Consider the following 27,218-nt stretch of genomic DNA (forward strand, 5'->3'; position numbering starts at 1 on the left):
ATTATTTGATCAATTCCGCATGAAAGGTAGTCATGAAAGAATGTTGTGCTTCATATTAAAATTAAAATTTCTAAATTATTTTAATAGATATATGCGAAGAATAGTGACTTGTCGATAAATTAATCATATTCCTTTAATTCACTGAGTTTAAAGTGGCAATAAACACAAAAAATAAGCAGATATTGCACACTTTCATGCCCTGTCAGGGAACATATATTTTTTGAGTCTTTTTAAGCATGTCATTCATCCTTCGCGTTTCTATAGATATCGAAAGGGGCAGATATTTAAACATAGCATGACATCTCTCATTGAAAATGAGTACTGCTCTTGTTTCAATGACCAACGTTTCTATGGCCATAAACACACCAGGTTATTGTAATTATTTGATGTTTTACATCATATGTACAGAACGCATATAACTCTTCTCATGATGATAATGGATCGATCGCCGCGATTTTATGTTTCGGTTGCAAATGTTTGCCAGATTGTCCGGACGTTTCGGTCGATTCACTGGCTTTCGACCATTTTCTGCGGACTAATCTCCCTGCCGCTTCCTTACTCTAAGACGGCCATTACTACAACCTAGTAATAGTAATGGTTTTCCTTGGTTTCAAGTCCGGAATGCGGTTTCTCGATATGTAAATACAGTCTGGTAAAACAATATCTTCGGATACGCTGTTTGGGAATGCTTAAATATTGAATATCAACAAAATACCAAACATGTTAACCTTCCTAGTGCATTGGGGTCCATTTCGACCCAAGCACACCCAAAACACCGCTGTAACTCTGTAACGCAACGAGATAAAAATCTGAAAAATTCTGACTTTTCCTAACTTTTGGAAATAAGGATTCCCTGAGAAAATCAGCTAAAAGCGACATCTAGGAGAGGCGCCACAAAAAAAGTGACACATTGTGCATTGGGGTCCATTTGGACCCAAGATTTCATCTCGATCACAAAAACTCAAATTTCAACCGATTTTCGATCTTTAGGCACCAAACGAAAGCTGTAGGTTCCAATAACAAGGCCACGGGGTGATTCATCCAAATTGACCACTCTAGTCCCCGGGGAACCTGTGCTAAAGAGGTACTGTTTGAGCTTCTCAATTTGGCACCAAATTATCGAGTTTCGTGTTATGAAACATAAAATTGCTTGCAAATATGTGCTCTGATGATCCCAACTGTATTTGCTATATTGTATATGCCATTTGTGGGCATATTTATCCTTCGAGCGGTCATCGGAAAGCCCTCTGGAAGATCCGGAACTTCCGTAAAATTGTCCAATTCTAAAAGTGCATCCCAGAGCTTCGCGATTTTTTGATAACCATTAATTCTGGCAAATTGTGGGGGCTATCAATAGTTAAAGCCTTCTGTGACCTACAAATGTCCCAGAAACGGTCCTCCGGAAGATCCGGAACATCCGTAAAACGGCCAATTCCAAAAGTTTATCTCAGAGCTCCGCGATTTTTTCGTAATGATTCATTCTGGCAAATTGTGGGTGCAATCAATAGTTAAAGCCCTCTGTGACCTACAAATGTCCCAGAAACGGTCCTCCGGAAGATCCGGAACATCCGTAAAACGGCCAATTCTAAAAGTTCATCCCAGAGCTCCGCGATTTTTTCGTAATGATTCATTCTGGCAAATTGTGGGTGCAATCAATAGTTAAAGCCCTCTGTGACCTACAAATGTCCCAGAAACGGTCCTCCGGAAGATCCGGAACATCCGTAAAACGGCCAATTCCAAAAGTTTATCCTAGAGCTCCGCGATTTTTTCGTAATGATTCATTCTGGCAAATTGTGGGTGCAATCAATAGTTTAAGCCCTCTGTGACCTACAAATGTCCCAGAAACGGTCCTCCGGAAGATCCGGAACATCCGTAAAACGGCCAATTCCAAAAGTTTATCCTAGAGCTCCGCGATTTTTTCGTAATGATTCATTCTGGCAAATTGTGGGTGCAATCAATAGTTTAAGCCCTCTGTGACCTACAAATGTCCCAGAAACGGTCCTCCGGAAGATCCGGAACATCCGTAAAACGGCCAATTCCAAAAGTTTATCCTAGAGCTCCGCGATTTTTTCGTAATGATTCATTCTGGCAAATTGTGGGTGCAATCAATAGTTAAAGCCCTCTGTGACCTACAAATGTCCCAGAAACGGTCCTCCGGAAGATCCGGAACATCCGTAAAACGGCCAATTCCAAAAGTTTATCCTAGAGCTTCGCGATTTTTTTAAAACCATTCATTCTGGCGAATTGTGGGTGCAATCAATAGGTAAAGTCTTCTGTGACCTCCAAATGTCCCAGAAACGTTCCTCCGGAAGATCCGGAACATCCGTAAAAGTGGCCAATTCTAAAAGTTCATCCCAGAGCTTCGCGATTTTTTGATAACCATTCATTCTGGCAAATTGTGGGGGCAATCAATAGTTAAAGCCTTCTGTGACCCCTAAATGTCTCAGAAACGGTCCTCCGGAAGATCTGGAACATCCGCAGAACGGTCAATTCTAAAAGTTTATCCTAGAGCTTCGCGATTTTTTGATAACCATTCATTCTGGCAAATTTTGGGTGCAATAAACAGTTAATGATTTCTGTGACCTCCAAAATGTCCCAGAAACGGTCCTCCGGAAACTCCGGAACATCCGTAAAATGGCCAATTCCAAAAGTTCTTCCTAGAGTTTCGAGATTTTTTCGTGACCATTCATTCTGGCAAATTGTGGATGCTATCAATAGTAAAGTCTTCTGTGACCCCCAAATGCCCCAGAAATGGTTCTTCGGAAGATCCAGAACATCCGTAAAATGGTCAATCATCATCCCAGAGCTTCGCGATTTTTCCGTAAGCATCCATTCTGACAAATTGTACGTGCAATAAATAGTAAACGTCTTCTGTGACCTCCAAATGCCCTAGAAATGGTTCTTCGGAAGATCCGGAACATCCGTAAAAAGCGCCAATTCTAAAAGTTCGTCACAGAGCATTGTAATTTTTTCATAATAATATATCCTAGCGAATTATGCGAGGAATGCAATCAATAATGAAAATCTTCTGTGACCTTCAAATGCCACAAAAACGGTCCTCCGGAAGATACGGAAAATTCGTGAAAGTGGCCATTCCGAAAGTACAACCCAAAACATAGCATTTTTTTCGTAACCATCCATTCTGAAGAATTGTGGGTGCAATCAATAGTGAAAGTCTTCTGTGGTCTACAAATGTCATAGAAACAATCCTTCGGAAGATCTGAAACATCCGAAAAGTGGACAATTCCAAAACTTCAGCACAGTGATTTTTTTCGTAACCTTTCATTCTGGCATATTAATAGGGAAAGTCTTCTGTGACCTCCAAGTTCTTAAGAAACGGTCCTCCGGAAGATTCAGTTCATTCGTAAAAGTGCTCAATTTCAAAATAATTTCTCAGAGCATCGCAATTTTGTCGTAATCACCTATCCTGGCGAATTGTGTTTGCAATCAATAATAAAAGTCTTCGGTACTGTACGGTAATGGTACTCCGGAGGATCCGGAACATCCGTGAATGTGGCCAATTCGAAAAAGAATTCACGGGGGAACTTCCGAACACTTAGTTGAGAATTTCTGGAGGAACTTCCGGAAGAAGTTCGGTGGAGCTCCCGGAGCAGCTCCCCGAGAAATTACTTGATGAACTTTTGGAGAGATTTGCGGAAGAACTCTCAGAGTTCTCATAAGAACTTCTAGAGGAATGCCTTTAGGAACTTTCCGAGGGATTACTTGATGAACTTCCGAAGGGAGGAACTTCTAAACAAACTTCCGGAGGAAGTTCTTGAATAACTTCCAGAGGAGCTTCTGGAGAAGCTTCGGAGGAATTCAACGAGGAACGCCACCACGCCGCCGTCGCTGGCTAATGATGATCTGTTACGCTAACTGTTGGACTTGGCGTCTTTCACGGATGTTCCGGATTTTATGAAGGAATTTTTATTATTGATAAGAAAATTATTTTGAGCTATCAGTGGAATGTCATTACTTGTCATCGGACGAGTTTGTACAATTCCATTTGATTCCATCAATTGATTTGATTCCACTATGTGTTTTGCAGATACGTATTTCGACCTTAACAGTAAGGCCGTCTTCAGTATCTCGTACTTGACTCGACTTTTATTATTGTCATTGCATATCACGGAGGATTTTTGCTATTGATTACATTGACATAATTCACCCATATGAATGAAAGCGAAAATTAGCAAAGCTGTGGGATGAACTTTTGGAATTGACCATTTTCACTGATTTTCCTGATCTCCCGGAGGACGCTTTTGTGCACATTCAGACGTACTAGAAAATTCCAACTAGGGGAGACTGGGCTGACTTGATCTTATTCTCTGATTTCCGATGTATCACAACGAAGAATAAATAAAAATACGCGATTTCCACACAGAATCTCTAAGAATTATCGAAATTTAATTTTTACATACATTCTCGGATACTTCGACATAAAACATTACTTTTAACCAACCACTGCTGAACAACTGTTTACAATAAACACTGCGAAACTATTGACTTAACAATGTCTCGGCATAACAACAGACAATATTTTCAAAGAACAAACATTACAAATTCAGCAATATAAATTCAAAATTAAAATTATACATCACTTTACTAAAAAAACTACTATATAATCATACTATAGCATTACAAAAACAAACATGTATATGTGCTAGATCACGTTGGTTGACGAAATAAAATAAATAAACTAATGGGGGATCAAGTGTCCTCATATAAAGGCAATAATTTCAAATCCAAATATTCTAAAACTTTGATGGAATGTTGACATTGTCATCAGTACAGATCATTAAGCATAGTTACGGCTTTGTGCTGTGAAAAAACGAAAGCATTTCGTCATTGTTATGAAAAGTTGTTCAAATTTTGCGTGGCCAATAAACAAATCTTTGGGAAAGTCAAAACACACAAACCGGCCTGCAGAATGAATAAGGTTTGTCAATCCAGAAAACAACTCACCACATAAAGGTTATTTGTCTAGAGGATCTATACTTAAAAATACGCTAGAACAAAACTACTTTAGTTCTCGATAAAACAGGGGGTGATCAAGTCTCCCCGGGGATCAAGTCTCTCCACCTTCCCCTATTGATTGCACAATCACTTCTCCGCTATGGATGTTTTCGAAATAAAATGTGGAGCTCTGGGAAAAACTTCTAGAATTCATACTTTTAGCGGATGTCCCAAATTTCCCGGAGAACCGGAGCCGTTAACAATGTGCATGTTAATGTCTGAAAAATCGAATGTGATTAACTTTTGGTAGGTCACAGAGGACTTTCACTATTTACTCCACATATAATTCACCATTACTACGTGAATGCTAACAAAAGTGCTCAAGTCTGGGATCAAATTTTAGGATTAACCTATTTTACGGATGTTTCGGGCTTCTTGAGGACCGTATTGTGGTCATTTCGGGCCACAATAGACTTTCACTATTGATTGCATAATCCATTCGATGATACGAATGTTTTGGATTTCCCGGAGGGCCGTTTGTGGTCATCTCAGAAGACTTAAACAATTTATTGCGTACACAATTTGCCCGTATGGATGGTTACAAATAAAATAGCAATGCTCTGGAATGATTTTGTGGTATCTGCTCCTTTCGGGAGCATTTCCGGGTCGCAGAAGACTTGCACAATTGATTGCACAGGCGATTCGGTTATGAATGAATTGCGAAGCTCTGAGATGTATTTTTGAAATTGGCCACTTTTACGTATGGTCCGGATCTTTCGGATGACCGTTTCGGGAGCTTTTTGGGATTACTGAAAACTTTCACTACTGATTGCATCCATTATTCGTCAGGATGGATGATAACGAAATAATGCAAATCTCTGGGATTACCTTTTGGAATTGACCATTTTCACGGATGTTCCAAAAAAATCACAAAGTTCTGGGATTAACTTTTAGAAATGGCCATTTTACAGATATTCCGGATCTTCCGAAGGACCGTTTCTGGGACATTTTGGGGTCACAGAAGACTTTAACTGTTTGTTGCACCCACAATTTGCCAGAATGAATGGTTGTCAAAAAATCGCGAAGCTCTGGGATAAAATTTTGGAATTGGCCATTTTACGGATGTTCCGGATCTTCCGTAGAACCATTTCTGGGGTATTTGGAGGTCACAGAAGACATTCACTATTGATTGCACCCACAATTTGCCAGAATGAATGGTTACGAAAAAATCGTGGAGCTCTGGGATTAACTTTTAGAATTGACCACTTTAACGGATGTTCCGGATCTTCCGGAGGACTGTTTCTGGGACAATTAGGGGTCAAAGAAGACTTTAACTGTTTGTTGTACCCACAATTTGTCAGAATGAATGGTTATCAAAAAATCGCTAAGTACTAGGATAAACTTTCGGATTTGGCTGTTCTACGGATGTTCCGGATCTTCCGGAGGACCGATTTCTGAGACATTTGGAGGCCACAGAAGGCTCTAACTATTGATTGCCCCCACAATCTGCCAGAATGGAAGGTTATCAAAAAATCGCGAAGCTCTGGGATGAACTTTTAGTATTGGCCACTTTTACGGATGTCTCGGATCTTCCGGAGGACCGTTTCTGGGACATCTGGAGGTCACAGAAGACTTTACCTATTGATTGCACCCACAATTTCCCAGAATGAATCATTACGAAAAAAAATCGTGGAGCTCTAGGATACACTTTTGGAATTGGCCGTTTTACGGATGTTCCGGATCTTCCGGAGGACCGTTTCTGGGACATTTGTAGGTCACAGAGGGCTTAAACTATTGATTGCACCCACAATTTGCCAGAATGAATCATTACGAAAAAATCGCGGAGCTCTAGGATAAACTTTTGGAATTGGCCGTTTTACGGATGTTCCGGATCTTCCAGAGGGCTTTCCGATGACCGCTCGAGGGATAAATTTGCCCAGAAATGGCATATACAATATAGCAAATACAGTTGGGATCATCAGAGCACATATTTGCAAGCAATTTTATGTTTCATAACACGAAACTCGATAATTTGGTGCCAAATTGAGAAGCTCAAACAGTACCTCTTTAGCACAGGTTCCCCGGGGACTAGAGTGGTCAATTTGGATGAATCACCCCGTGGCCTTGTTATTGGAACCTACAGCTTTCGTTTGGTGCCTAAAGATCGAAAATCGGTTGAAATTTGAGTTTTTGTGATCGAGATGAAATCTTGGGTCCAAATGGACCCCAATGCACAATGTGTAACTTTTTTCTAATGCATTAGGAAGGTTTAGGTTTATGCGAACATTTTAAACCACACTCCCATGCCTATCGGCGTTGCTTTCATGTGAAGGCATCAGCTGACGACGCGACGCGGTGTGCATCCAGCTGAAGGTTTTCCACGATTTGTTTTGTTTCTCGTTTATGCTTTCGACGCCTTCACTCACACGAGCACGAATATATGCGATGTGGAGATGGTGTTTATGCTTATGCTTTCTTTCACTGGTGGTCAAATTTTGTTCGGAGAGGTATTGGTGGACTTAGCAGCATCATCAGATACCTACCTTTGTGTTCACTCCCCATGGCACCACGCATTTAGATAGTGGCGTGATCTGAGCTATGTTGTGAGTCTTCTATTTCTTATTCTTTAAGTTGAAAATTTCTGCGTTCGCTGCGTAGCTACTAAAAATAATGTATTGTGCATCAAATTCTCCGCTATTATAGTGCTGATAAGTGGTAAAACATGAGCAGCTGGAAATCAATTGGTTCGTTTCGTGGTAACATAGAGAAATCTAGTGTTGAAATTCCACCAGTGTTCAGTTTTGATTTCTGTGCTTAGATTAAAGATGTTCATGTGTTAGGTTTCTGATAGCAATGTTGTACTTTGTTGTCATTCTGTAAACAGGTAGTAGACTGCCAATAGTTGCCACTAGATTGTTCCCTACTGTAGAGGCATGGAGTGTCCCAGAGAGTTTTCCGAAACAGCAAACGGTAAGCCATTAATCGATTGATGGTTTCACTGAGATTGCACATTACATAATTTGCTATTCTTGTGAAATCGATTTTTGGTCGGTAGCATTCGATCCACTATCTATACATTTATGATTCTGTTCTCTCAGCGCTCGAATCAATCACAAACGCGTCATGCCCTGATGGATCTGCGTCGCAAGGCGATACCAGTTGAGCGTCAGCGACAGGTTCTCCATGAATTGGTGGACAAGTTGGAACGATCACCAGATGAGAAGAAATTTGCCATCCATGAAGGAGCCATTGAGTTGCTCAAAGAACTTCAGTATTCCCCCGATAAGGTAATTGTGGAACATGCCCGACTAGGATTAGCTCTGCTAGGGTACGTTCCGCCGCTACCCAGTCGAGGAATCCGAATCCTAAGCGTCGATGGAGGCGGCATACGAGGACTTATCGTGGCTGAGCTGCTCAGGCGGATTGAGAAAATGACTGGAAAAAAGATATTTGAGCTGTTCGACTTGGTTTGTGGGGTATCGACAGGAGCCATTCTCTTATGTGCTTTACGTATGTCAATACAGTAGTTAGATTAGGACTGGTACTAACTGAAAATTATTTTTTTTAGTGTCGGAAAAAAATCTCACCCTTGATGAAAGCATAGTCCTCTACAAGAAATTAAGCCATAGAATGTTCCACCGGCCATCCACGTTGGATAAACTAACCGGTGCATCACGTATAGTGTTATCACATGCATACTATGATATTGAATTGTGGGAAAGTTTACTGAAACAGCACCTAGGATATCGTCGAATAATAGACACTTCAAAGTTACCCAATGTTCCCAAGGTAATTTACTCACAATTGCATGTGTACATCAGTCATCTGCGATCGAATAGAGAATGTAAAGCAATTTTCCTACTTCCAATAGTTTTGCTTTGTATCGAACACGATCTGCGAGGAGCACATAGAAGCGCACGTATTTCGAAACTACACCTTTCCGCTGGACTCACATTCGGTCTACTCGGGCAGTCATACGGCGCGCATTTGGGAGGTAGTGCGTGCGTCCTCGGCAGCGCCAGCCTATTTCGGCGACTTCCAGCTGGACGGGCAACTGCATCAGGATGGCGGAATATTGTATAACAATCCGACGGCGGTGGCCATCCATGAAGCGAAATGTTTATGGCCGAACGAGCCGATACATTGTGTCGTGTCGTTCGGAACGGGACGGACCCGTACGAGAGACTGGAAGGATGGCCAGAAGATCATCAGCAAAAACATCATCGAGCAAACGTCGCTGTCTAGTTCGTGGAAGACGAAATTTTTAAGGATTCTGGACTCGGCGACTGATACGGAAGGTAAGTAAGATGATTTTCATCGATGGTTTAACAGGGCTGGAGGAATGATATATGATAGATATAGTCGCAAACAGATTTGAATCAATAGTCTTTTTTTTCAATGGCTCTACATACCAACTGGAAATTGGCCTGCTTTTCAACTTAGTAATCTATTGTAATCTATAGGAGGCATTGACATTTTCATGAAATATAAAACGCCATTCCAATTGATACCAACTTTTTCAAGTGTATTTATAATTATCTGCACGGTCTATAGTGTAGCCTTGGCACAGTTGTCCTTCTCTAAACCAGCTTAGAATGTGGTGGGATTTAACATGGGATTCTAGAAAAAGCTGCATGTATCCGCAAGCAGTCCCTAACAAATCCCTAACAAAGCAAACGTGTGCCGCTCAAAGTGCACTATCCTAGTCTTGGTGTCAGGTGGGACTTTAAACCAATCTGTCCCGATTGATCGAGCGTTTGTTTAGTGTACATCCAGGAGGTGTCTATTATGGCTTCTAATGGCTAAATGAGAAATGCTATTTCCCGAGAACTATATATAAGATGGCAGCACCATTCCGGCGGATAGGGACCCTGAGCGAACAAGCTAAAGCTTGTCCACGTTAGATTTCGGACAGTTCTATAATGCTCAATAGAGTTGTCGCCATTTAATCAATTAAGACGTGAGTTAAAACATGCTGAAAGCTGTAAACGGATTGTCTCCGTAGTTCGTAAAAATGTTTAAAAATCGCGTTAGAGGATGGGTGTCCGAAATATAACGTGGACAGGCTTTATTGTTCCCGAAACTAGGGACGTTCCGATACTTCAAAATATCGATATTTGATTCGATACGATAATCGAATCAAAGTATCGATATCACCGATATATTGGAATGAAAATATCGATATATCGGAAAATCATATGATATTTCAGAAACGAGAATATTTGGAATTTATTTTTTGTAGTTATTCAATTTTATCGTATTACCGTATTTCCCCTTTACAATAATGATTGGAAATTACTTTTTTTCTATTACTCAATCCAATCTGTTTAGCTAGAGTGTGCTAGTCTAACAATCATCGGCGGAGGCGATCGTCGTAGTTTTAATCGGTAGTGGCAGCATTTTCGGCATGATACTCGATACTTTTCGTTCGTTCGGAAAAATCAACTGAAGTATTGATAAATTTGCTGAAATTCTACTGACAAGTTTTCTGTATTTCTCCTCGGGTTATTCTGATTCTTAACAACAGAAAATTCTTTCTTCAGAGGTTCCACGGAAGTTTTTTTATTTTAATTTTCAAAGAAAATTCAGAATATTCACGGAAAAATCCATTGGAATATTCTTAACTAAAAAAGAAAATTCTTTTTATTTTTCATCGTTTTTTCACATGAAATTCCCTGGACATTCTTCAAAATTTACCCAAAAATTTCAATCGGAAAAAAATCTAAACTTTCATCAGAAATTCCGTAGAAATATTTCAAGGAAATTCTCTTTAATTCCTACGGGGCATTCTTTTGAATAACGGAAGAAAGTTTTCCTGTTTTCAAATTCTTTGGAATTCTCATTTTTACAGATCTGTTCCTAATTTCTAAAGGTAATTTATCTAATTTATCATAGGAACACCTCAAAAATTTAATTGAATTCACGTGAGGATTCAAGGATCAGATGTTGCACAACGGCGGTCCATGCAAAGTGTCAAGTTGCCAAAACTATTTGTGATGGCAGCGCACACCTCACACTACCGAGAAAAATTGTCATAGCCATCATCATTTTGAAGTATTTTCTTTCAGAAAATACATTGCAATTGTTATTTTTGTTTTTTGTTACTTTGTTCTGATTCAATATATCGATATCGAAAGCAAAAATATCGATATGACCGATATATTGAAAGCAAAATATCGATACAAAAATATCGGATATCGAAACAAAAATATCGATATTCCGATATATCGGAAGTATCGGAACGTCCCTACCCGAAACCAACAGAGAAAAATCGAGAACTGATTTAACAGCACTGACTTTTGCCATGAAACAATGGATGCAAAATAAAACATGGAATATTTCAATCTTGTTTTGGAAAATCATGAAGTTTGAAATGACACAATCGAGGCTTCGTAAGTGATCAGAAATTGCTATTTTCCCCAGGAGCTCTATTCCGAAAGATTTCGGATCATGTCCAACTTATTCAGAAACCCTCAAAATGAACTCCATTGATTTTATTTTTGCAAAATCATGAATTTTGAGATGTCGCAAGCGAAGCTTCTTAAATGATCAAAGCTCGTCATTTTCTTCGTGGGCACTATTCTGGAAAATTCCGGAACATACCCAACTTGTCCAGAAACCCTCAAAATTGACTCCATTGATCTTCTTTCACAAAATCATGAAATTTGTGATGTCGCAAGCGAAGCGTGTTTTTTGACTATTCCGGAACATCCCTTAGCATGTCCAACTTGTTTAGAAACCCTCAAAATGAGCTCCATAGATCTTTTTTTTTTGTGAAATCATGAAGTTTGAGGTGTCGCAAGTGAGGCTTTAAAAATGATCAAAAATAGCCATTTTAACCGGCAACTTGTCGAAAAACTATCAGGATGGTCTCAATTGATCGTTTTTTGCAAAATCAAGAAGTTTGACATGTCGAACGTTGACTCATAGAAGTACTAAACAAGTGTTTCCACGGCTGCCAAAAAACCTACCCTAGTACACCTCGGAATATTCCCGGAACCCAGTGGCCAATTCAAAATATTATCTCATTTCCAGAAACTAGAGCTCTGAGCAATTGTTTTGAGGGGTCGATTGTCGCAATAGGTTGAGAAATGCAGAAGTTATGATTTTTTAGTGATTATATGTACGTTCAGGCTTCGAGGGTTAAGGGTTATCTTAGCATTCTAAAAGACTTCAGTATAAACTTCCTAGTAATAAACTATGAAGACTGGATGGAGAATACAATACAAGAATACAATTTCAATCGACTATTCAACGTAGTTTACCCTGAGCGTAGTACATGGTTGTATGGAGCACCCAAACTTCGCTCAGGATCGATTACGTTTTATACTGACGGTTCAAAATTGAACACGCAGGAGAATTTTGCAAGATTAAAACAACTATTTCTATTGTTGTACCAAACAATATTGTTGATTCAATCTGCAACATTGTTGTTTCAACGAAGATTCATTGCTTCCTTCAATTGATTTCTATTGTTGTTTCAATCATGCGATTGAAATAATAATAAAATCGTTGTTTTGACAACCATTTCGTAATATGGTAAAACTGTAGAAACAGTAGAAACATAAATTATCCTGTCTACAAGAAGTAAGATTGGAGCAGAGGTAAGGTGGATGACTCTTACTCCCCTTGTTACTAGTTCGATTCTGCTTCTGTCACATTTTCCTATTTTGTTGATGTCATCTTAGTGTCGATAAAGTAGTTTCGTAGCATTTTGGAAAGTAAAAACAACCATGAATATTATTGTTTTCTGATGTAATATTTGACAGCCGAAACGCATGATTGAAATAAATATATCCGATAGGTGAATCAACTATCGCGTATGGTTGATTCAACCTTATTTGTGGTTGTATCAACCAAAAATATTGTTATTCATAAATCAATGCAAAAATATTGTTGATTTGAATCAGAATCAGGTTGGTTCTACCACATTTTTCTCCATGAACATCCAAGTGGGAGCAAGAGTTACTGGTCCTGGGATAGATATATCGATTCCCATGGGTAGCTGGTCATCCGTATTTTAAGCGGAAGTAGAAATTACAGACCCTCAGATATATGCATTATGTCCGACAGCCAAGCAGCTTTGAATGCTTTAAAGTCGGTTTGGGAATGCATTCAGTCACTCCAAAAATAGTCGAAAAAGCCGATATGCTGGCGAGACTCAAGCCAGTTTACGGGACCAGAACCTTTTTGCAGCTTATCAACTTCTTCTCTTCGTATTAAGCTGAAGGCCAATTGAAACCAATTTTAGGAACGCAACTAATGTCATGCAATCGAAACGTTTTATCACTCCAAGGGCCCTGAAAGTTCTTCACCAAGGGGTTTATAGGACCACTTGAGGTTGGCAGAACACATCCCAATTCGATGGTGCATTTCATTCGAAAGACCGAGCCGTGTTGGGGAGAAGCTGTTAGTCAAACATTGGCGCTCACTTCAAATAGTGATACGCCATGGTGACATAGCTAGAAAAATAGTCGCAGTAATGAAAATTCCCGACAAGGAAACAAAAAACACGTGGTTTCTGGACGTCCTCTTTAAAATACCACCAAACGGAAGTTTTTTTTTGTATCTTTATTAAGGAGACTTTCAGCCCTAGGCTGGCTCGTCTCCCAAACGGAAGCTTATAAACACCCTAGTACTTAAAGGTATGCGATAACACATTTTTCCTGGCGAAACAAAACGAAATTTAAAATGTTTAAGTGTTGGTCCGAAATGAAACGAATTAATAGAAATTTCCGTGGCTTCGAAACGATATAAAATTAAGGTTCCATTTAATTTGAAATTTTACGAAACCAAACGAAATTTTTATATTTTTCCGCGGAATTTCTATTGAATTGTTTTTACGTTATGCATACAGTTTTAATCCAATATTTTAAAAATCAAGTAACTGTTTCACGGTTACTCCACGGTTAGGTTCTCCAAATTTTTCTGGAGTTGAGGGTAATTGGTGTACGGTGTACCATGTCAACTACGCCGAAATACTTCAATTCTCACGATGGATTTACAGCAATGTCTTGTGAGCCAAAGTTTTACTGATTCGTGTTACATACAAACACTTCCTATATAAGCCTGATCTACTCAAAATGGCGTTCCACAAATTTTTGTTACATATTCGACAACCCATAAAGTGAGTAAAATATACTATCCAATTTAAATTCTCAAAAGTCACATAAAAAACAATAACATTCTATTCCTGACTTTCACAAAATCGTCATTTTAATAAAATATATCGAAGGTTTTTCAACTTTTTACGTAGGTTCACGTACCGCGTAAAAAATGCATAAAAAAGCGAGTAGATCCAATACATTGCATTGCCTTGAAAAACGAGAAGAAAAAAATCATGAGGATATAAAAAATGCCAGTTCGGCTGTACGCCGCCACACCGCGCCTTAAGGGAAATAAAAGATCTATCAGCTCCTTTTTGAAATGAAACATGCTCTATTTGCTTCTTCTAAAAATAAATATGCTGTTAGTGATCATTTGGATGAAATAGTATTTGATTTCTTGTTTAAGGTTTATCCATTTTGGATATATGGATCTCATAGAGCTTTGGAAAGATCTAACAGTCAATAGGGCGTAATTCTATGAAAATCAGAAATAAAATAATTCTTGAAGAAAAAAACATATTCAATTTGGTTCTATGGAATACAAAGCGCATTATTCACTTAGAAGACGAGATAACAGCCGTTTGGATACGCGTGCAGACCTTCTTCTTCTTCTTATTGGCATTACATCCCCACACGGGGACAGAGCCGCCTCGCAGCTTAGTGTTCATTTAGCACTTCCACAGTTATCAACTGCGAGGTTTCTAAACCAGGTTACCATTTTTGCATTCGTTTATCATGAGGCTAACACGATGATACTTTTATGCCCAGGGAAGTCGAGACAATTTCCAATCCGAAAATTGCCTAGACCGGCACCGGGAATCGAACCCAGCCACCCTCAGCATGGTCTTGCTTTGTAGTGGCGCGTCACGGCTAAGGAGGGCCCCGGAGTGCAGACTAAGGAGTGCAGACCTAACTCCACTAACTAAAAAAATGTTGAACGCTCACCCAATTCAGTTCTATGGACCACAATCAGCATAAACGAATAAAAAAGCCAGCAGCTCTCAGGGCCTATAGTAGTTTTTGAGTTGATTAATTAGAATGAGTTTTTAATTAGAAATTAGCTCAAAAATTGGAAAACGATCCGTTACGCTCAATATTTAACTTGCTAGAGGGAAGCTTAGGAAATGAAAAGATTATGGATCATTGTATTTAAACGATGTGGAACACAAAGTCGGACAGGAACATAACTCTCTCATAATTGCCAGATACGCTATCGTTTCTAAAGAAATCTGGTTTTGTAATGATGTGAGCTGCCATCAGATGGTTGAGAACGGTGATCAGCATAGTATTTCTGGTAATGACAAAGCACCATGAAGCCATTTCACACATAAAAGAGCTATAAATATTAGTGAACACCTAAATGGTATTAAACCAGGAAATCCTCCTGGTAGCTTTTTACTAACCCTTCCTGGGAAAATACTTCTCCTGGAATTCTGGGATTCTGAAATTCTGAGCGCTCCGCCACCAGTGATTCTTTCTGCAGAAATTCTGGTTATTCAAGACTCCTCCTATAATTCGGGAAAATTCCCACACTAAACATTTTGAGAAAATCTCCTCCTAGAAATTCTGCGAAATTCCAACTTAGGAATTCTGGGCTTCTCATATTTCAAGAATACAGGGTTATACATTCTCTAGAAATTCTTGAGAATTCCAACCTAGGAGTTCTGATTATTTATCCCTTCATTATGGAGAATTCTTCCTCCAAGGATTTCAGGAAACTTTGCCTCCTGCAGACTGTCATTTTTCTTGAATTCTGAACACTTTCTCTAGGTCTCTAGAAAACTTGACCATACAGGAATTATGGGAAATTATTTCACCAAAAAATCTAAAGATCTGCAGCACACCAGCCCCTCCACTCCCTTCAACCCAGATATTCGTTTTTTCTTGAATGTTCCCCCAGATATTTTGGAGAAATTCTTCTTCAGGAATTCTAGGAACTCGTTATACAAGAATTGAGGAATATTTTTACATTAGTATTTTTGGAGAATTTCTCCTTCAGGATATTTCAATTTGATTTTAATCCATCGCCACCTGCTCTAAAACGACTTTTTGCAGCATACTTTCGAGGCACCACTTAACAGAAAACTAAGTCCTGTTTTATTGTATTGATATATTTTTAATGTATTCTGATTGCTGTATTATGAGTATATTTTATTCATGTTTGTATCTTCTTCTTCTTTCAATGGTTCTACATTCCAACTGGAACTTGGCCGGCTTTTCACTTATATTTCTACTAGCATTTCCTCAGTTATTAAATTGAAAAGCTTTTCTATGCCCACCATTGCATAAGTATGCATCTTGTGTGGCAAGTAAATACAATGGATACACTATGCTCAGGGTGTCAAGAATGTTTCCCACCCGAAAACATCCTAGACCGACCGAGAATCGAACTCGCCATCTCCGAATTGGCAATCCTACGCCTTTGCTCGCAAGGCTACTGGATGTTTGTATAATAATTAGATTTAGGGAACATTTTTATCCTTGTAATTGAGTAATTGAGATATCAGATGTCAGAAGATGATTATTATTAAAAAATAACGATAAATAAACAAATATTTCTCCTACAAGAATTCCGTCTACAGAAATTCTCCGGTATTCTCATTTCGGTTTTTTTTTGGGTATTGCCCCTTCAAAAGATCAGGGCTATTCCTCTCGGTCGAATTTTGTGGAATGCCTTCCCCAGGAGTTAAAATGAATTTTTTCTTAAGGAATTTGGAGGAATTTATCTTTCGAAGATCCTGGCGAATTACTCACCTTATCCTAGAAAAACTAGACCAATCTATCTCTAATTATTTGGGTGATTTTCTCCCTCACGAATTATGAGTAAATCTTGTCCTATTAATTTTAGGAAATTCCTTCTCCTTGTATTCTTGGGAATTCCTTCGATAGGATTCCTGAAAAGTTCCTTCTACAAGAATTCCTGTTAAAATGTTTCGGTGGGAAGGGGGAGTGTTAGGGATGGCTAAGGTTTGATTTATACTCCCGGTTTTTTTATTTGCTCCAAGTATTCCTTACATGTGAGTTCTAGGGACTCTCTTATCCAGAAGTTCTGAGGAACAAATAATACGTGTCCCAGATTTCCGGATGGGAAAATTTCTTCCACCAATTCCTGTTAATTTCTGTAGGATTTCTCTCATCTGATCTTTTTTGTTGGCACTACATTCTCCATTTGAAAATTGCCGGATCGCAGCTTGGTGCTCATCAAGCACTTCTACAGTTTTAACTGTGAGGTTTCTAAGTAGATTTTTTTTGCTTTCCTTTGTCATAACACTAATGGAACGTACACACGGTCAAGCAGTTTGACCAACATTGACTCCTCCTCTCGTTTATTCAAACATCCATCAAGTTTTACCAACAGCGACACGAACAATCAATTTATTCGACCAACAATATCACACACGAACGACCGAAGCATCAACTCAAGCACCAACCATCAAAAAATATATGGGGGCTTGTGCAACTTCACTACAAATGCTCAAACATGTTCGGCGAACCTTGGCTCCACCCCCGACAACTCAAACCAAAATCAAACCGTTTTAATTTTTTCCAACCGAGCCGCCAACTGTCAAATGGTTGTTCGAACAACTTCACACACGTTCAAACAAAGCAGCAACCGAAGCGTTTTCTTGGGGGCGGAGTCAATGTTCGTCAAACTGCTTGACTGGTGTGTACGTTGCATAACACGACGATGCTCATAGGCATAGGAAAGTACCAAAAAAACTTAAACTACAATCGATGCAATCATCTTTTGCATGGCCATGGTTTGTGGTCGATGGAAGGTGTAATTCAGAATATTTGATATTATTTTCACTAGGAATTACAAACCCTCTCGGACGAACTGTTAAAAAATTCATGAAGAAAATTTCAAAAAGAATTTCTGGAGAAATCACTGGATGAGATAGTTGAGAAATTCCTGGAGAAATTTTTGAAGAAATCTTAGGTGAATTTTCTCACTGTATTCCTGAAGGATTACTTAATGCAGAGATGCATTCTGAACAGAATATGAGTCAATAGCGTCCCTTGTTGTTCTTAGTTTTGAACTCTGAACACAGTTCAGTGTACACTGGGTGGTAAGCAAGCAAAAACGATCATGATAATGAAGGTTCCCTAGATTTGGAACTATGCAAAAACATACGAGTAAGCTTGATTTCTATCCGTTAGATACCCACGTGTTCCATTACTAGACAAAAAATGTGTAGCATGCCGTCGCTTGGATTTGTTTTCTTAGGATACAAGTTGCTATGCTATGATTAAGCTTGACTGAGCTGATTAAGCGAAAAACGTACTTTCAAATGTACTTTTGGTTACTTGGGCTATTGAGTAACATTTTTTTTATTGAAATGAAGAAAAAACATGAAGTTACGACTGATTCGGGGCTCTGGCTAATTCGGGATAGACGAATTTCACGCCAACTCTTCTATGGGGCTGGCAGCACCATCTCAGAATCGAATGAAACTTGGTGGACATAAAGATATGGTATTTTTAAGCCACTCTGCATACTTAGTTTTTCAAAAATTGTCAAGAGTAACATTTGATAAGGGCCTAATTTTTTTTTCATTGATTTTAAAAAATCGATGTAACTCTAAAATGACAAGACCTACAAAAAAGTGTTGTATGGCGGACTGTCGTGAAATTCCCTGAAGTTTTTTGGAAAAATATCCAAAAAATAAAAAACCGATTTCTACACTGAAAAAAAAATAGTTTTAAAAATTAAAATCGATATTACAAAAAAACCTCATCTCAGAAATCGATGAAATTTTTTCTGCAGATAGGTATTTCAATTATCTAACTTTTCTGGGAATAATGTTCCTGTGACATATTTAAGGAAAAAAAGTTTTTCTAACAAAATCTGGTCGAGTTGGCGCGAAATTCGTCGATAGTGTCTCATTGGGATAAATGATCCATAAGTAAACTTCCAGATTCTCAAAAACCAAGGCGTATTCAGTATTATTCAGTATTAGAAGCATTAAAATAAATATTTTGAAACAATCTCACCAAATTAGTCCAAATGCGGAAACCAGAAACTTCACGCTCGAGTTAGAATATTTATCACATCTTCGCTGGCGGAATTAATTTAACTTTGAATCTATTAACTTAACTTAACATTCGAAACTAACACTCCCGGCTAATAGCTAGGATTGTGAGTGGCCACCAATCAAAACTAGTTAAAAACCGCCGATTGGTTCGAATAGTGGAAAAAAAAAACGGAAGCAAAAATTTTCTGGCATTATGGGTAGTGTCGTATAGTTTTAAAAATCTGCCACAAAACGAGCAGAGTCAAAAGAAGGCGAATTCTTAGAGCACCTCCACGGGAGTCCTCATCGCTATTCTCATTATAGCGCTCCCTCCCGAGTGCCATTTTAGGATAGCGCCCCATCTTCCCACCGGTGGTTTTTGTTTTAGGTATAGCGACTTCGTAAACATATTGAGTTCCCACCAGGCGTTGCTAAAAGTAGTCAACATCTTCTTCAATGGCTCTACATTTCAAATGGAACTTGGCTAGCTGCTGAAATTAGTATTCTATTAGCATTTTATCAATTATCAATTTAAAGCGTTTTTGTGCCCCCCATTGCATGCGTATGTATTTTGTGTGACAACTGACAACTATGCCCATGGAGCCCATAGGTATACTCGAAAGCATCCTTGACCGAATCGGGAATCTAACTCGTCATCTCCGGAGGGCAATTCTACGCTTTTGATCCCAAGGCTAGCTGAAGACCCGTCGTAGTAAATTTTTTCACCGTTATTCCTTCTGGAATTTCTTCCGGGGATTTATACTTGCAGTCGAAGAAATTCCTCATGAAATTGCCACCAGTTTTCCCACAAGAATCTCTTGACAAATTCCAGCAGGAATGCTTCCACAGTTTTTTTTTCTCTGAAGGATGTCTCGGAGAAAAAAAATTGTAACAACATCCGAAATAATCCGGAGAGTTTTCAAATGAAACCACAAAAAATATATAGGGCTTTTCCAATAAATAAAATCCCGAGAGAATTTGGAAGAAATCCTAAAACTATTCTGGGAAGATTCTTAAAAGAACACAAAGATTGCTGGGGAACTCCCGGAGGGATCCAAGATGATTTTCCAAAACAATTTATTTTTAAATGAACGACAAAAATGATAAACTTGCGGGAGCTTTTCTATAGGAACTACCTAAAGAACATACTGAACAATTACTAAAGGAACCTTCTGAGGGCATTCCTGGAAGACCTTCCCTTGAAATAACTATAATAACAAAATAAAAACAGTGGAATTTTCTTTCGCGAGAAATCCATGAATATTTCGGGCTCTAGCGGGCGCCGGTGCGCATCGCTCCTCATTATAGCTGATCCATTACTGTAATTATTTCTTCGCGGAGTTGAACTGGGGCACTAGTTAAAAAAATGAATATTCTCCTTGTTTTTTAATTTACGTCGAAATTGTTCTGAAAAAACAAATTTTTTCTGCAATTTTTTATCAATAACAAAGTGACGTTTCACAAAATAGCAACCCTGTATGGAAATTTAGCAACCCAGTATGGGGCGCTAAATTTGGAGACTCACGGTTTATTTTGAGTTGCGTTCTTATTTTACATTCCCGTTTAGATACCTCCGGTGTAAAAGTGGGTCCCTATCAGGGGCCCGGAAATAGCGATATGGACCCAGATGGGGACTCCCGTAGAGGTGCTCTTAGGCATGACAACCCTCAGCTTCACGGAGCTCTACATATATAGAAATGGTTAAATGGCAAGTTCTATCCCACCCGCCATGTTCCACAAATTGGGCACCTTCCGAATATTACTTGTTCCGATTGATCACACATGACCTGGATCAACAGTAGCCTCAAAACCTCAAAGATGAACAGTAATATCAACATTGTAATCGAGCTCTGTCAGAAAAGATGGATAAAGAGCGGGACTAGCAATGGCCAATACTTCGATCACCTATTATAATTTATAACATTGAATTTAACGAAAAGAAATGAAATCAGAAAATTAGATTCCACCATGTTTACGTTTCGAATAACCTGAAACGTTTTTTTTTCGAAATTCCCGCATATCCCTACTAGTACATACTGTCCGGACTGGATAATTTGGCTGATCATAAAGAGCTGATGTAACTTTTGAACTTTCGAACAGCACGTCTTTTTCTTCTATAAAACACACCGCAAAACTAAAAAATGGCGCGTCAGTAGAATTTGACAGATTTGTGTGAATAATGTAGTGAATAATGTGTGAATAATGTAGAATAATGTAGAATAATGTATTCATCATTCGTGCACTGACAGAGTTCCTACACAGGCTGAGAAGCTAGGGGTTGTCAGTGTTATATCATGGATTAAAAGGTGTGTGAGATGTGAGACGCGGAGTTGCACATTAAAAATGTATGTAGATATGTGAAATAGATTGATGATTTTCATCTGAATACTAAAATTGCTAATTAGATACCTGCATAGAAAGAGACATAAACACCATTCAAATAACCTATATTATTCAGCATAACTGAGGCCTTGTTCCGTTTTTTTGCTATCATGCTATCAAAATCACGAAAATGAAAAATAAAGCAACTTACCTTCCAATTCTGAATTTTCGATTATTATTGATATGGGGTACATGTTATAGTAATTATATAATAGTGCTTTTAAAAGTTTTATAACAGGAATAATAAGTTCTATTAATTTTCCACAATTCTCTCATAGCGACCCACACCATGCTGAGTGACCTGTTGCCACCGGGGCGCTATTTCCGCTTCAATCCGTACCTCACCGAATTCCTCTCCATGGTGGAGGTGCGTCCGGAGAAGATCGCCCAGCTCGAGCGCGACACGGCCGAGTACTTCGCCCGCAACGAGGACAAGTTCGAGCTGGTTTCACATCTGCTAACCCGCAAACGAAGTGTCCTCCTCAAGGCGTACGATGCCATAGCGCGCGCTACCTTCGGTGGATAAACTCTGCCGCTTTTGTTCATTCTCAGGTTCCACGTACTCTCGTGCCAGATCAGAAGTACGGTCTTGTTTATTGTTAGGAAGTCGTGTCAGTTATTAAGCTCCAAAGATTAAGTAAGAATTTTGCTACAAACAGTATCTCCGTACGAAGCGCCAAGCGAACATAGAGACAGGTTCATTTTTCAATGACGGCTCATTTGATTTCGATGAACTTTATTTTTACCGCCGTATTATGGGTAATTAGCTTATACACGCCTGGTTTTGTTAGTCATGGACTAAAGAGTTTGTTTACGCTGTGATTTATGTTACCGAGCCGGACTATCCGGTCGAAGTAGATATATTTCTTCCCACGTTATAAGAAGCAAGGTTACACGAATAAACAAACGTTTTTCAAACGAAGAAAAAACGAAATTCAAACTGATGTTTTTTTTTCCATGAGGTAGATTGGAAAGAAAGCAGCAAATAAAGTTGATTGGCTATTCCGGGCAGGCGGCCCGAATCTACAATCTACACCTGATACTGAAGCAGCATTACACTGTAAAACTGATTTTGTTCAAGATAAGATAGAGTCGCCGAATTCAGAGCGGTATCGTTTGCGGTATGGTAGAAAGAAATGATGATGGAGAAATTGCTTAATAATTTGGGAAATTGCCTTTGCCCCGAAATGCGCGCGTCTGTTGCTTCTGCTGGACGAATGCTGTCGATGCGCTGTGCGCATGCGAAATCGAGAACAAGTCGTGTTACGTAGCAAGAGAATAGTTTACAGTAGAGCTTCGGATTTCCCGGCAGGTGAGTTGGTTATTGTTCAACATTACGATTTAGAAGCTTCGAGTGGATGCTGCGCGGGGGCAGTACCAAATAATAATTCACTATTTATTTAATAAACTTTTTTTTTGTTAACTACTTTTTTTCAATAGCAGAATATTTTTTTACAATATTCTGAAAAACACCGATGTGACTATGTACATTATGTGGAAGATTTTAAATTAAAAAAATTTTTTTTGGAGGTAACCACTTTCCTGATGCTTTTAACAAATGTACGTCGGCCTTGGCAACTTAGCGGCTCCTGAATGAGCCCGAAATTCCCAATCGGATGCATAGTCGAAACACTCACAATCCATTTCCCAAACCACACAGTGTTTTCTAACACAGGAATTCGTGATCGAAAATGTTTTGGCCCTGAAAAGTTGATTTTAGAGGCTAAGTGACTTCGGAAAAATTTCAGTATGTTAGGCTCCATATTTCAGATTTTTTTTTTATTAATCCCCCTAAAAATGAGATGGAAATTCTCTTTTCTCCAATTATAAAGATACATTGGTGTCTTCAAGAAAGTTGTAGAAAAAGATTCTACAAAAAAATTGCTATATAAACTTCAGTTTTACCTGCTATAGAAGTCGAAAGTCGTTATTTATAAACGACCACCAAAAATCAGGTTTGTCACGATACTTTCGTCAATATTTTTTTTAGATTTTTCAAATGTTCTACAAAGATGTCAGTCACGATAAAAAACATGAACCTTTCGAAGACAGTTTATTTTTATTTTTAATATTGACGAGCTATTGATGATTTTCGGCTCAAAATTGAGAATTTTGATATGAACTGCATACAAAAGGGCAAAGTGGGGCAGAATTTTATTTAGGTAATGGAAAGTATAACTCATGCACTAATGGTTGCATTGCAACATATATGTGACATAGCTTGACGTAAGTGCCGTACAGGCCTGGGAATTGTCGCGTTTGTCAGTGACACCTGACAAGATACATAAAAACATGGTCAGTCAAAAAAAACTTGTCAACTTCCAGTTTTCCGTCGCACGACTGGACCCCCACGACCAGATGACAACTTTTTCCAACCGCGACAATTAGCTTTTGTTGTATGTCTTGTTAGAGCACACATCTGCGACAAAAGTGTGACAACGCATACAGTTTCTACTCTGTGCACGACACAACATTGGTCCCGAAAGTAAGTTATGTCGCATCTTCTATTTGTCCATCTGCGTGGAGGAGCAATAGCAGCGGACAAATTTGAAACCTATCATACCGAAAAGGGCACTTTATAATTAATTATTTCTTTTTTCTTTGACAGATTTTCTGTTTAGAAGTAAGAAATTTTATTCAATTTTTGCGTTGTTACGTACATAATAAGGCCGATACAAATATTTAAAATCTATTTTGTCTCCCCCCTCGGATTTTCTTTGCTAAAAAAAAAATTTTGAGGGGGCAACAAAATAAAATTCGGATAATTTTGAGGATTTTCAAAACATTCTTTAAGAGAAGTCCGAGAAGTTTTTTGATTTTTTATGACCTTTCGGATACCAGTAGGACAAAAAGTATATTAAATATTTGTAACGGCCTAATATATAAACAAAAAAAAACAAGTGTCTCTTGCATAGAGAAAGATCCCCAGTGTCGAATAACTGAGCCTTAATGCAACGCAAGTTTGCTCGCTTTTCACGCGGTTTATTGAGTTTTCGTGCTTTTCAAGCGGGTTTGGATAAATACGATTTTTTAACCGATTTTGTTCACGTGGTTTTGAAAAAAAATCGGAGCCTACGAAACAGCGATTTTTGATAAAGTCGTTTAACGCGGTTTTTGTGATTTACGCGGTTTTGACTTACGCAGTACAATCGTCCGCGTAAATATCTACTTCAGTGGATTCTGACCGGTACACCGTTTGTAGCAATTGCCTGATAGACGTTTATTTGACTGCAATATTTTATGTATAAGAGAAATACGGAATTTTATTTGAGCGAATATCCTACATTAGGGGCAATTAAGGAACATTCGATACATTTACTGTTGTGGGGCCGTACACTTATTACGCTGCATTTTTCTGTGTTTTTTTCGAAACCCCCTCCCCATGTAAAATTTTTTTCTTACACATTATTTTTTTATTTATATGGAGAGTAAGAAAATGATAGTACTCCCCCCATAAGTGCTTACGTGATAAGTGTACTGTCATGAAACGCTCATGCGGGCTTGTTCATGCTATGTACAGCGTGGTATGTTTTTTGGTTTATGTTGTTCAAAATACAACAGCTTGTGTGCTCGAGTGTTAATGGCCCGCTTAAAAGATTTCTGGATATAGATCATTACAAACCATTCGTGATTTTTAAACATACATTTTAGATATGTAATTAAATGACGGATTTTGGTTAAACAGGAGGAGCTGGACTAAAATCACCAATATTCGACACATTATTATTATGCCGTACACATTAGCCGGCTTCAACGGATAAACCCAGAAACCACACCATTTCAGTGGTTTCCCCACATTTTGTCATCAATTCATAATGACAACATTTTGCTGACAACGACAACAATTTTTGTCGCGACAAAATTCGAAGGTGACATGACGAACTTTTTTGTCAATAACCATGACAACTATTCTAATCCGTCTGGTTGTGCAAAACCTTAGTCGTGATGGAGAGCGTCACACGACAACTATATCGTAACAAAATAAGTATGTGACAAGATTCAAAATGTCTTGTCGGAGCGAGAGACCAGTAGTACGCTGTATCGAGCTACGTTGGTTAGGTTTTGTTGTCCAGTTTGAGGTGACTGTTTTCTCTTTGGTTTTGTCGCATGGTTTCTCTGTATGAAGGTGACAAATCCCAGGCCTGGTGCCGTATGAACATCTTTTTCTCCTTCTTTTGGTATATCTTCTTCTCTGCCTTGGGCTAAAACCTCTTTAATAAAGATTATAATAATAATAATAATCTTCTTCTTCTTCTTCTTGGCATTACATCCCCCACTGGGACTGAGTCGGCACGCAGCTTAGTGTTCATTAAGCACTTCCACAGTTATTAACTGCAAGCATGGGCGTAGCCAAGGGGCAGGGGGGCGTGGAAAGATTGCACGGTACTGAAATGAATTCCCTTAAACATGTGTACTTTACGATCCAATCATATACAGAAATAGGTGGTTGAAATTCAAAAGATTCCCAAAACTTATTAGGGCATCCAGGATCCATAATATATGAAAGTTCAAAACAACTCGAAACATTTCGGACTCAAAAATTCTCCTTGAAATCCTTCTAGAAGCTCCCCTGGGAACTTCTGAATTCCTCCGGAAAGTTATCCACAAATTCCTCTGAAAATCGTTCGAAAATCCTTCTCATGTAATTGTAATTCCTCCTTATCTAGAAACCCCCCACTAATTTTTTTTAGGAAATTCACGAGGAAATTCCTTGAAGATTTCTTTTCTTCTCTCCAAGATTTACTTCTTGATATTTTTTCGGTTATTCTCTCTTCAGGAAAAATCCGGCATTTCCTTCAGGCATGCATTCGAGAGTTCCGTCAAGAATACTTACGGAATTTCTTCCCAAAACTCTATCAGAAGTTTCTTCAAAAATTTATGATGGAAATCCTCCGATTTAGCTCCAGAATTTCACTTGTAAATCTATAAGAAATTCCTTCGGACATTCTTCTAGGAACTTCTCCGGGCATTCCTCTCGGAACTCTTCCTTTAATTCCTCCGGGATTACTTCCAGGAAATTTTCCGGGAATACCTCCAAACATTCAATAGCAAAATCATCTAGCATTCAAATCTGAAATTCTTTCCGCAATTACTTCAGAATATTCTTCAAGAAATCCTCTAGAAATATCTTCATGAATTTCTCCTGGAATTCGTCCAAGTATTTCCCCAGAAATTCTTACAGGTATTTTTTCGGGAGTTTCTTCAGGTACTTCTCCAGGAATTTTCCCGGGAGATTTTCCGCGGAAGTGTACTAGAATTCCTTCCGGACTTCACTCGGAGTTTACTCGGATATCTGCCAAGAGTTCATCCAGAAATTTCTTCGGAACAATCCACAGGGATGTTCTTCAGCAATTCATCTGGGAATACTTTCAGGACTTCATCTGGGAATTTCTGCATTAATTCCTCCTGGTATTTTTTTGGGAATTCCTTCAGATATTTTTTTCGGAAATTCCTTTAGGAACTTCTCTAAGAATTGTTTCAGGACTTCCATGTGGGAATTCCCCCGGAATTGCTTGTGAGAGTTCCTCCGGGAGTTCTTCCTGGAGTTTTTCCAAGAAATTCTCCGGTAATACCTCCAGGAACTTTACAGGGAATTCCTGGACGATAGTTGGCAGGAATTTTACGGGAAATGGGATTTCGGAAGTTCCTTCAGAAATATTTTTTCTCCTCCTCTAGGGTATTCCACGGATATTCCTCTGAAGTTCCACCAGTAGTTCCTTCGGGAATTTAATCAGGCTTTCTTGCAGGAATTCATTTA

The 27,218-nt window shown here is 38.7% G+C and overlaps 2 protein-coding genes across 2 annotated transcripts in view; both read left to right on the plus strand.

Annotated features, from left to right (window-relative positions):
- The window catches only part of LOC134212785 (histidine-rich glycoprotein-like), a 299,313-nt gene that overhangs the window by 215,939 nt on the left and 56,156 nt on the right, over positions 1-27,218 (plus strand). The gene's annotated exons all lie outside the window — the stretch shown is intronic.
- Positions 7,502-22,389, plus strand: LOC134212784 (calcium-independent phospholipase A2-gamma-like). Its single transcript, XM_062690948.1, has 6 exons — positions 7,502-7,700; positions 7,841-7,926; positions 8,055-8,466; positions 8,525-8,745; positions 8,828-9,254; positions 21,739-22,389. The coding sequence occupies exons 1-6, from the start codon at positions 7,679-7,681 to the stop codon at positions 21,984-21,986; spliced, it is 1,416 nt and encodes a 471-aa protein (XP_062546932.1). The 5' UTR covers positions 7,502-7,678; the 3' UTR covers positions 21,987-22,389.

Source organism: Armigeres subalbatus, chromosome 2 (genome assembly GCF_024139115.2).
Source record: "Armigeres subalbatus isolate Guangzhou_Male chromosome 2, GZ_Asu_2, whole genome shotgun sequence".
NCBI classification, from domain to species: domain Eukaryota; kingdom Metazoa; phylum Arthropoda; class Insecta; order Diptera; family Culicidae; genus Armigeres; species Armigeres subalbatus.

What these genes read in the sequence shown, in the direction of transcription:
- LOC134212784 (XM_062690948.1), top strand. Translation starts at nt 7,679, where the DNA reads ATGAGCAGCTGGAAATCAATTG. An exon ending in GAGCAGCTGGAAATCAATTG is followed by an intron (nt 7,701 to 7,840) that starts GTTCGTTTCGTG and finishes TTCTGTAAACAG; the next exon opens with GTAGTAGACTGCCAATAGTT. An exon ending in AGTTACCCAATGTTCCCAAG is followed by an intron (nt 8,746 to 8,827) that starts GTAATTTACTCA and finishes TACTTCCAATAG; the next exon opens with TTTTGCTTTGTATCGAACAC.